This window comes from Cydia splendana, chromosome Z (assembly GCF_910591565.1).
Source record: "Cydia splendana chromosome Z, ilCydSple1.2, whole genome shotgun sequence".
NCBI classification, from domain to species: Eukaryota; Metazoa; Arthropoda; class Insecta; order Lepidoptera; family Tortricidae; genus Cydia; species Cydia splendana.
In genome coordinates, this window is record NC_085987.1 from 41,841,913 (window position 1) to 41,854,024 (window position 12,112).

Consider the following 12,112-nt stretch of genomic DNA (forward strand, 5'->3'; position numbering starts at 1 on the left):
GTCTAAAAACCATGTCCTTCTTAATGCTATATCCCGCTGTGGCCGTGTTATCTCTATTCATCCTCTTGGTGATCATTCTGATGCTTAGATTCGGAGCCCGTTGGTGTAAGCTAAGGCATGACACCTTACCGGTACATCATGCAGTGGTACAAGGGTATTGGAGGGAAGATGAAGCGTATGAACAGAAGGTTTCTTATGCGTGACAGGCATGACTATTTTTAGTGTAGGCAATGTTTAGAAGTAAAGTAGTATGTGGGGCACCAATTGCTCTATTGTCGCGGTGGTAACTGTTGGTTTGATACTACTGAAATTAAAGATTAATCTGACATTTTACAAATTCTTCCATTTTTTAATAATGAAATAATACAAATAATTTGGTAGATTTGACACCTAAAGAGAAAAAATGTAATGAGTCACTATAGATTACCTAAGAGAATCCCAGATTAAGTTTAGTGATCCTGGAATTTTTGATGGCAAAACCAGTTAAATAAAGTTGTAAAGAAGGTGCTTGGCAGTTACCACTTCCCTGTGGCAATAATTAGTTTAATTAGATTTAGATTTTGTACTAAATGATAGATCGTAAACATTGTAATGTCGCTTTAGAGTTTTTATACTCAATGACAAGTAGAAATCATGAAACTACAGTTGAATGTGTAACAATATTTTGTCATATTTTGACAGTATCTTAAGAATTTTAAATGTTATATAGAATCATTTATTTAGGTATGTATAGCTTAGGGTGGTATTCCACCTGTCCAATTTCTTTGTCAAATGTGTATTTGCGTCTAACATTTTGCTTAGCGAGAGAGTGAGACGCAATACACATTGGACCAAGAAATTGAACAGATTGAATACCAACCTTAGGTATGAATAGGTACTGAACTCAGCTTTTGAACATTTTTTTACCTTCTTAGTTTGAAAATGTATGGTAGCCTGATGAGAATGCACTTTTGCATACTCTTGCCTTATTTTGATAATTTGCCGAGTTTTTACATGGACCCCTTGACTTATCAGCGGAGAGTCCTAATGGACTGAACTTTTTGCATTTAACCTAGTTAAAATATGCCATTCTGTGCCTGAACACATACCGTCCATGTCATTTAGTGCCTGAAAAATAGTAGTCAACGAATATTCACACGACCATACTACTTAAAACTTAGCGACGGAAGAGAAAAGGAACTTGTTCAAAAATAAAACATTTAAGTTACCTTAAACCTTATAGGTCAGACATTAGTAAAAGAAAGAAGAAAGGAAGAAAAAAGTAAGACATTAGACATAGACAAGACAAGTTGGACTAAGATAACTTAGATAACTGCATGACAAAGTGTGGTATTATCATCAATAATGTTAATTTCAAGGGTGCATTCCTGAGCTTAAATCAAGTAACTTTCCCAAAGACACCGATATTCTAATTAACCCCATTACGGAGATAATCAATTCTTTTTTTCCTATAAGTCCTCTACAAGCGTGTACACTTGCCTTCGGGCCGGTTTACATATTGATTAGTGTTTAGAATGAGTTCATACATTTGCTACTAAACTTAGTACAATCTCAGTCGATCGATGTTCGAAATGCCATTGATATGTCACAGATTTCAATTGTTTGGTTGAGTTAAATGTAATGCCCGTGTTACAACAACGCTGTATGCTACATTTAATTACTTTTTAAACTTATTTTTTTTATAAAAGCAAAAAAATTTTTTTTTTTTTTAATTAACTATGCCATTAAGTTCTCTTAAACGTACTTAACCATACCCCGAAGTTAACGGAATTCAATAAAAACACGCATATAATTACGTTCCCACCCTTTATATATGTTAGTGCAAAGAGAGCTTAGACAGAGTTTTTACACTCCCTTTTCTATCGCTGTCGCTCAGCCTCGAATCGAGTGTGGATTGCTTTTAATTGTCGTTTGAATATCTGTTGCTGACTGTCCGTCCTTAGAGATCTGATAGATTAAGTTTAGATGTACCTATAATTATATATTTTTATATTTTATTTTAAGATTATTATGAATTTTATATTGCGATTTTTTAATTTTCCGGCAGGTAACGTTCTCATTGGATTATCTTACATTAACGCTATGCGAATGTTGGGCAATGCGAAAGACCTATACTCGATTTAGGTAGGTCTGGGGCCTTATTCGAGAATCGAGATGTACGGTTGTGGTTCTACTCGACTACTTTTATTAATTATCCATATGTATGATCCTTTGGACGCCAAAGTCGTTTTTTTAGCACTTTCAGTGCCAAGAACTCGATAGTCGGGTTCATTTTGTATTGGAATTGGGACTCTTGGCACTGAAAGTGTTAAAGCTCCGTACAAAACTTATTTAATTATGTAAGAATAAAAAAAACCGGACAAGTGCGAGTCGGACTCGCCCACCGAGGGTTCCGTACTTTTTAGTATTTGTTGTTATAGCAGCAACAGAAATACATCATGTGTGAAAAATTCAACTGCCTAGCTATCACGGTTCATGAGATACAGCCTTGACAGACGGACGGACGGACGGACAGCGGAGTCTTAGTAATAGGGTCTCGTTTTTACCCTTTGGGTACGGAACCCTAATAAATTAACAAAGACGTGCCTTAAATGCTACGAAGTGTATAAACGTCATCAGGAACTAGTGTTGGTTAAGATTCTTGTGACTTGTGAGTCCTCTAACTAATGACAAACAGGCACCAAGAAAACTAAAACTAAATAATAGGTTGCGAAAATTCTGAAGGTTCCTAATATTTTAAAAATAATTCTTTTACCGTTCGTCCTCTGAAGTTATGAATCTAGTTTATAACTGGATCTGGCATGGGGGTGGGGGGAAATGACCGAACGGGATAGTCTCATGCATCTTTCAGTTCGAGTAGCAGCGAAAGCGCTATTATTGTATGTCCTTATCACAGTCTCACATTTTTTGAATTCCCCACCGTAAATTTAGTACGTATTATGATGGGCAACAAATAATTCGACCAATCATAGTGTCGCATTGCGTATGTTTTGTCCCTCACGGAAGCACGCGTATAATAGCACTTCTATTATATATACCTTCTATGTCTGAAGTAAGTTTTCTTTTTTCATTCAACGTTTGGCGGTCAAAGAGTTATATACTAGTGATTTAACCCCTCAACTACAGGATCTTCTCTTATTCCATACTTTTCAATCATTAAAATCTAATGAAAGTATATCGTCATATTGTCATGCTTAACAGCGTTCATTTCTTTTTTAGGGTTCCGTACCTCAAACGGACAAAAACGGAACCCTTATAGGATCACTCGTGCGTCTGTCTGTCTGTCATAGCCTATTTTCTAGGAAACTACTGGACCAATTAAGTTGAAATTTGGTACACATGTAAATTAGTGACCCAAAGAGGGACATGTAACGTAAATAAATGAATTATAACATGGGGGCCACTTTTGGGGTGTAAATGGGAAAATTAAAAAATAAAGTTTTTCAAACTATATCGTGTTATATATCTAATGAAAGCTCATTATGAAAATTTCAAATATATTTTTTTTATAATTTTAAAATAATTAGGTTAGAAGTTATTTAAGAAAATAGCCGTAATCTCCGAAACTAGTGGGTTAAAAATTTTGAACAAAATACACAAAATAGTTCTTTACCCAGATGACAGGAAAATCTATTAGAAATGTGCAGTCAAGCGTGAGTCAGACTAAATGTACGGAACCCTTGGAACCCGAGTCCAACTCGCACTTGGCCGGTTTTTTTAGAACGGCGTTATATCGTATAGTAGAATCTTGTCTAGCTTTGTCAGAATGTTATACTTCTTTAGTTTAGTCGTTTACACTGCCTTATCACTACGAATATGTGTTTATTCGTAGTGATTAATATTTTATAAATTTTATAATGCATTTACTTGAATAATTATTTTTTTTATTATCCGTACAATAAATTACTTAATGTAATTGAACCTGATATTGTTTTCAATTAAACCCTATAATATTATTAGCCCAGAATTTTTCAGGTGGCGCCAACATAGGTTTTTACCTGTCAATCCTACGAATAGTGACAAATATATTGTATTTGTTTTTTTTTTAATCTTATGGACTGGATGCCCTTGAAGCCAAATCTGAAATGAAGTCATGACAAGAACAAAACGAGACAAGTAAAACCTGTGCTGGCGTCATCTATAACAACCTTTCACAGTTGCCAACTCCATTGGTTTGATGTGACGAGTTGATGCCTGAATCGACGTAATTTATAAGGCGAAAATATCGAATCGAAAAGTCGCCGTGTGAACCTACCCTACTCACACGGCGACGATTCGATTCGATCGATACTTACTCACTAATAGGAAGGAATGGGGAAATTAAAGACTTTATTACCACGTTATATTTACTTATTTTAAATTCAGAACAAAAAATTACCTAGTATCTAGAAATCTGCAGACTGCAGTTCAGTACAGTACAGTACAGTACATAGTAATATTTAACGAAACAAGGCACAGTTGGTACCTTAGAGGATATAACCAACGGAGACGCCATGTCTAAAATTTTCGGTACAAAATAGTCTGCCGTTTTTTGCGGGGGAGGGGCACATCAAATGTATAGGTACGTCATGTCAGATAAACGTCAGTCCATACATATGGTTGACATGTGGTTGACCATTGGCCGCCTAATTTCGACAGAGGGGAACGCCTGTTAATGGCGGCTCCATTGTTAATTACTCCGAGGTTGGTACAGATGTAAACTTGTCTCGTATTACATGTGATCCGAGTGTACGAGGGAAGGTACAAATATTCGCGGAATGAAGTGGAAGGAGGTGAAATGGTACAAAACCTTTGTTTCTCTTTTATGAGAACTCTTTAGAAAAAAAAAAATGTAAATGTCAATTCAAAACCGTCATTTGTTTTAAAGATATCGCCCTTCAAACAAATTATTTCGGAATAAACGTGCGACCATGGAGCAAATTGAATATCGTGCCGTGATAAAATTTCTATCGAAGCAAGGAAAACCTCCGCAACTTATAATGAATGAAATGAAAGCCGTCTACGGGGACCAGTGCCCTGCTAAAACCATGATTTACATGTGGCATGGCCTCTTCAAACATGGCAGACAGTCAATTGAAGACGACCCTCGCCCAGGACGGCCGATTGAAGTCACATCGTCGGATATGGTTCAAAAAGTTGAAAAACTCGTACTAGAAGATGCTCGACTTAAAAAGAAACAATTAGCTGCATTAGTTGGTGTATCAGATACAACAATTTTGAGGATCCTACGTGAACATCTTGGCATGACGAAAGTGAGTGCTAGGTGGGTACCGAGAATGCTCAAACCGCATCAGATGCAATAACGAGTTGAAGCATCGAAGCAATTTTTGAATCTGTGCGGTGACAATCCTACCCACATATTGGAACGAATTGTGACTAGGGGTAGGGATGAGACTTGGGTTCATCATTTTGAACCTGAGTCGAAACAAGAGTCGATGCAGTGGCATAAGAAGGGTGCCCCACCTCCGAAGTAGTTCAGGGTATCAAAATCGGCCGGAAAGGTGATGGATACCATATTTTGGGATTCAAAAGGAATTCTCATGATCGACTACAAGGACAAGGGTGTAGACGTGTGCGCCGCGCCGGCGCGCCGCCGCCGCCGGGCTTTTTGACCACACCGCCGCCGCCGATAAATGATCGGCGTGAAATCGGCGTGACCTTGAGTGTTGTTAATTAGCTATTCCAAGTTGGTTTTTGGATTACAAAATTGATTTTTTGTATTATTTATGTTACAGTTGTCAAATATACATCAATTAGTAATTAAATGAAACTAAATAGCTAGTTGCAGAAACTATTTGACACACCAATTAAAGTAAATGAGTAATCCTAAGTATTCACCGTCAACTGTTAACGAACGAACGAAGACTGCTGCTAGTGCTGCTTATACCTTGGACAGCTAGAAGAACAAACCCCTCCATTCTCAATGAGTTCTATATCTCCAGTCATCTCTTCCCAACATGCCATGGGTGAGCCCTTAGATTCTTCGGACATATTATCCAACGCATGACGTGGAGAGGAGAAACACATGAATTAAAGCCGAATGAATGGTAACGTGCTCGAGTTGGAGCATGTGTGAGACGGTCGAACGCTATGAAGAGGTCGGCTTGCAGCAGTCTGCACCGTGCAGTCTATACGGCTTATGACCGCACCAAATGGAGACAAATTAAATGTGGTCGCGAGCCTCAGCAATGAGATAACGAGAAGATACGTCTCAGTGAGCTTGGTGCTTCTACGACAAGAAAACCATTAAAAAGAAGCCATAGCAGTCCACTATAGTCTAGCAAATGTCAAGGATATGTGGAGTTCTGTTTTGTTAAAGTACGTCCTTTTTAATAGGATAAGCCATGGAAAGCTTGAGAAAACGGAGAGTTACAGATCAGATCGAAGGTCGTTGGGACCAGGTAACCTCTTAATGCAAACCAGTTACTAGGGAAAATAAGTTATTATACACAATACAAGCCTTATTGAGCTTACCGTGGGACTAGATTGATCTGTGTAAATTTATCCTATAATATTTATTTATTTATTTTTATTTATTTATCCTATATTCATTTACAAACCCTATTTTACTCACAGCATATTCAAACTATACGTAGTCGCACCAAACAAAGTCTGTAGCGGATTTGATAGCCCACGCAGTGTAAGTGTTATGTATACGTCATAATTTCATAGAAGTTTGACGTTTAAAATACTTGCACTGCGTGGGCTATCAAAATCGCTGCAGACTTTTTACGGTCTGACTATAACTGACCAGTAACCTGCATTGATAAAATGTTCACGAAAAACAACAAATTAATGATTTTCCTCAAAAAACCTGAAAGTCAAGTTCACGCCGATTTCACGCCGAAAACACGCCGCCGCCGCCGATTTTTTGGCAAACGCCGCCGCCGATCATTTTATAATCGGCGCACACGTCTACAAGGGTGTTACCATAACTGGGACATATTATGCAATGCTATTAGAAAGACTACGTGAAGCCATTAAGGAAAAAAGGCGGGGAAAACTATCAAAGGGTGTGTTGCTGCACGACAATGCACCGGTTCACAAGAGCCATGTTGCGACTGCTGCTCTTAACAGGTGAGGCTTCGAATCGCTGGTTCACCCACCCTACAGCCCGGACCTGGCCCCCAGTGATTATTATTTGTTCCCAAATTTAAAAAAAGAACTAGGAGGAAAAAAACAATGCGACGATGAAGAAGTTAAGGAGGCTATTGGCTCATTTTGAGGGCAAAGATAAAAAATATTTTTTTGATTGTATACATAAGTTAATTAGTCGAATATTTGTACCTCCCCTCGTAAATGATCGTACGGACACCCTGGGTTTTAAAACGACTTGGTACCGAATTCATTCCAATTAAGTTCACAAATGGTGAATTATACTATATATATGTCGATTACTATTACGAAACAAAGAACGGCGTTTACCTACTTAAAAGTCTGGGCATTTTCATTTAACTTGTACTTTAAAGCACGACTTAAGTCGTGTTTTGGTAACGTCTAACCGTTACATTCCTGACAAAATGTATGGGATTTGACGTTGACCGTCAGTTTTGTAACGATTGCTAACCGGCCGTTAAAGGTGCACAGTTAAGTGAAAATGCCCGACTATCTGACGCCGCCTTTTCTCTAATCTCAAAGCGTCAGATGGTTACAAGTAGACTTTTAGTAGGTACACCACCAGAAGGAATTTTATCGCTAGACATGTTTCAAAAGTACAAAAAGATAAAACTAAATTTAATTCAAAATTGCATATGTACACATATTTATTTACACAAGAAAAATTAATAATATTATACTGGGATAAAGAAATTATTAAAAAAAAATACCTACTGCAGTTAAATTTAGTATACCTACCCTACCTGTAGTATTATCTACTTACTTCAACTCTTTGATTTTTTAATATTATAATAGTATTATCATAACATATAATAATTAGGTACAACAGAAAATAAATACAGATGAATGTAAACAGGTAAAGAATTCGAAAAGTACCTAAGTTTAGATAAAAATATACGACACATTCAGCGAAATATTTTCAATTTATTGTATAGATATCGCAGCCTTTCCTCGAAGGGAAAATTAAAAATATCCAATAAATACGAAAAATAAAATGCCAGGAATTGTTACAACTCAAGATTTTAAAAAGCGGTAGTAAATACTTACCTATTAAATTATTTCGCTTTTGAGTATATTAATAAAACCTAATCAAACTAATCTCACTAATTTGCCTTACGAAGGCCCTTCAAATTTGTGATGTTTTATATTTCGCACTCTATCTTCGTACCAGAAGCTTTTCCTATTTAAATTTGCGTTTTATCGTTTTTTTTTATTAACATAATTATGCATAAGACTCAAATTACTTTTTTAATGTAGGTACCCTAAATACGTACCGATTTCATTCATTTGAAAACAATATCACGTAGAGTCACAAAACAAACACAGACTTAGGAAGTTAAATAATATAAAGGCAAAAGAAATGCTTACATATAAACGATTGAGTGGAAATGAGATTCAAGGTTCCCTAGTTGAATAAATAAATTTAGAAATTAATTTATCACCATTAACCCCATTCGACTACCTTGAGTTCAAGCCGGCAACCTGCAAATAAAACAGAACAATTAATTAACATTATTACATTTTGAACATTATTCTTTGTAATAATTAATTGTTTTCAGAACTCCATATATTTAGATCTACATAGCCAAATTTCTTAAAATAATATTAAAATGCAGATTTTTGTACAGAAAATATGTCGATACAAACAAAAAAACACAGGCCAAGTCCGTGTCGGACCACACGAATAGTCGGTTAATAAAAAGTGTAGATTCAAACAAAATAGCGTCTCTTCACCCATAAAAATAACCATTCTACAATACGATGATCCGTGATGGATATTTTACAAGGCTTAGGGCCACTTGCACCATCCAGGGTTAGCCACTAACTCGGAGTTAACCGTTGAAACAGAGTTAAATTGTACTGGTAACTCCGGGTTTAACCGGGTAACCCTGAGTTAGTGGCTAACCCTGGATGGAGCAAGTACTAACTAGATGATACTAACGATATGATAGTTTTAACTTGTCAGAAATGTTCATATATGTTCACCGTAACAAAAAAGTTACCTTTACAGAACTGGTTATCCTAATGCCCGTCCAACGTTCTGTTCACTGAGGACAAAAATATATATTAGGCACCTGTTCAGGAAAGTTCCAAAATAAATGTCACCCTGCTAAGTCATTTCAAAATGTAATTAGGTAATTACCTTAGCATTCAAGAACATTGCCACAATGAAACGAATGAAATTGTTTATTGTAGAAGCATAAGGCTATAACAATTTTTTTTACCCTCCAGCTCTGTCTACACCGTCGTGGTATCATGTTCATCTTAAAATGAAGATTGCAACGCATTTGTTTGGGTGTGGATATAAATGTTGATACTGAACATCTTGTACAATCGCAAAGCTCGCTAATTCTACCTATGTATTTATATTCAAAATAGTGCTACTATACGTCTACCGTTTAACTGAGGCGATTGGTAAGAAGTTATGGTCAGCTACAAACTGGTGGCTGCATGAAGCTGATATGTAAGTATTACGTTAAGTGAAGATATAGTATAGGTACCTATAAAGCAGTTTTGACCCCACAATTCAGCTATCTTCTACTAGAAAATCACTGCGTAACTTCTTTACCAACCGGCCGAAATAGTTAAAGTGGTCGACCTATAATAGATTTTTGATGTTAAAATTTTACATTTCGCAAATGCTGCATAGCATAAAGAGCAGGCAGGTCATAAAAAATGTTTGTTACACGTGTGGTCTAGATGTCTAGAAGAAGGCGTGATGTCTAGAAGAAGGCGTGCCATGTCATAAGATCAGGTCCTTCACCTATTGTAGTACCCACACAATGTTCTAGATACCTACCTGTGGTGGTTGACAATGACTAAATAATGACCTATACTTGGCAATGGAATTTAAACTAATATTTAGCAGGTACACCTTCCACTGTAAAGGGGCCCACTGATTAACAGTCCGCCGGACGGTATCGGCCTGTCAGTTAGAACAAAATTTTGACAGTTCCGAACAACTGACAGGCCGATACCGTCCGGCGGACTATTAATCAGTGGGCCCCTTAAGTACCACCTACCGCCGGCCAACGTGTAATGGCCATGGAGGCCCAGCATAATTTGTGTTATTTTCGTGTCAATATTTACCACATTCAGCGCCGAAAATCCGACTATCGGGTATTTTATGATTTCGTTCCCAGGCCGGACGACCCGATAGTCGGGATCGTGGTACTACAGCTTTATATGACGAAATTGTTGTGGCCTAGCGCGGATGTCTTGTTTGGCTGGGTGGCAATGAATGTGTTATCTGTCTGTGTTAAGTGTCTATAACGACATTATAAAATAGTTGCTTTTTACCCTATCACAATATATACGTAATTGTTAAGTCAATAAAAACAAGTCCGTATGATAGAAAAATGTGCTCTCGGTACAATATCAGTCAATCAGATTTTCTATACTAAATCAGTCCAGGAACGGGGGATTCCCGGTTCTAGGCATACGAATACACTCTCAGGGGCATTCCATGATTAGCGGATCGAAAATTCCACTAATCGGCCTGAGCACATTTTATCTTAAACCCAATCTTATGACAAGTTAGTGCAATAACGAAGTGGTGGATAAAATAACCGCTTACAGTTTTTCTTGTCGGAAAGCCGGTTCTTCCGCCTCTCTCGGGTCACGGGCCTGCGCTTCGTCGTCGCGGAGCGCACGAGACTCTCTATGATCTCGTCGTCGGCAGACAGGTCTCCACTGGAAAACAAGAGAACTAAATTAATTTGTGCTAAGCATAAACTTTGAAGGCGAATGAATTAAAATGTTAATTAAAAAATATAACAAGAGAACTATCAAGCATCTTGATAATAATTAGGACCAAAATGGAAAAAAGAGAGAAATAGATCATATTTCATGTCAAATAACAAGAAAGTAGGTAAGACAATTTATTAATCACGAAAGTTTTCATTTTTGCCTCGTTAAGCCCGAACATCGCCTTTAGTAATGGGTTCACCCATTTCGCACGATGGATGAAAATGGAGGCACAGTGGCAGGTGTCTACTACAATGCAAAGAATACAGCCATTGGGCGTTAGTTACTTAAAAAGCAAGGTAGATTTTATCATGACAGGTTAAGGTTAGGACATTCGAACGTAGGTTGGAAATGTTGAACCCTACAATTACCCACGACCATAAGCACTTACTTGACGAGGCTCCTCCTAGAATTGACCTGAATCTTGCGACGGCCGTCGGTGAGACTGTCCGTGTCTGGGTCGGTCTTCAGGAGTTCCTTTAGAGCGTTGTCGGCCGTGTGGTCACCGTTCTTAGCGGAGTAGTTTGCCACCTAATAAAACAAATAACTTGGCATTACAAACGGAGGCTCATGCTATTATTCAGAGTTTTACTAGCTTTTATCAAAGATAAATGGATAACAAAGAAGTTTGGAGTATTTTATCCAAGGCCTGGTTTTGATAGCTCAACTAGATCGCGCTGCATAACATCATACGTTACGTTTTACTAGTACCTATACCAATTTGACAAGTGAAGTAAATTGCGCTCCACGGTCTAGTTAGTAGTAGGCGTATTGGTAGGTCGTAACGTAAACTAGCTTGACAACGCTTACTACGCTAACGCTATTGATAACAAGGCCAAGTTACTGCAAAAATGTACCTACAAAAGTTAAGCGACATCTTAGGGCAAACTATTATAACTAGGCATTGGATAAATTGTTTCACTTTGTGCATCTTATCTTGTCTATTAAGGTACTTACATCAATGATCATCTTGCCCCTAGTTTTGTTCCGCTCTCTGTGGTTAGCTTTCTTCTCCAACTGCTGCAGCACGCGCTCCCGCGAGGTTCTGTACTCCAGGGCGAACTCTGCGATGACCTTCAGGAACTCTGAGGGCTTGGTCTTGGAGATGTCCACTGCCGGGACTCCCAGGAACAGAAGGAACTTGGTGTACCTGGAACAAAAGAGCGATTGTGTGCAAAAGACTGCATCCTTACGCAAAATTATAATAATAAAGGTATTAAGTATTAACAGATGAATAAAAGGAAAACAA

The 12,112-nt window shown here is 37.6% G+C and overlaps 2 protein-coding genes and 1 long non-coding RNA gene across 6 annotated transcripts in view; 1 reads left to right on the forward strand and 2 right to left on the reverse strand.

Annotated features, from left to right (window-relative positions):
- LOC134804163 (uncharacterized) overlaps positions 1-12,112 on the reverse strand; it is a 157,235-nt gene that overhangs the window by 37,352 nt on the left and 107,771 nt on the right. The window lies entirely within an intron of this gene.
- Positions 12-1,198, forward strand: LOC134804140 (uncharacterized). The gene has a single exon (XM_063777085.1). The coding sequence runs from the start codon at positions 12-14 to the stop codon at positions 201-203; it is 192 nt and encodes a 63-aa protein (XP_063633155.1). The 3' UTR covers positions 204-1,198.
- LOC134804035 (FH1/FH2 domain-containing protein 3) overlaps positions 9,084-12,112 on the reverse strand; it is a 90,300-nt gene continuing 87,271 nt past the window's right edge. For all 4 annotated transcript variants that reach the window (XM_063776906.1, XM_063776905.1, XM_063776907.1 and 1 more), the window contains 4 exons: positions 11,821-12,013; positions 11,255-11,394; positions 10,694-10,809; positions 9,084-9,164 (listed from right to left, as the gene is read on the reverse strand). In XM_063776906.1, coding sequence (XP_063632976.1) covers positions 9,139-9,164; positions 10,694-10,809; positions 11,255-11,394; positions 11,821-12,013 — 475 coding nt within the window. In that variant the 3' untranslated portion in view covers positions 9,084-9,138. The remainder of the gene's footprint in view (positions 9,165-10,693; positions 10,810-11,254; positions 11,395-11,820; positions 12,014-12,112) is intronic.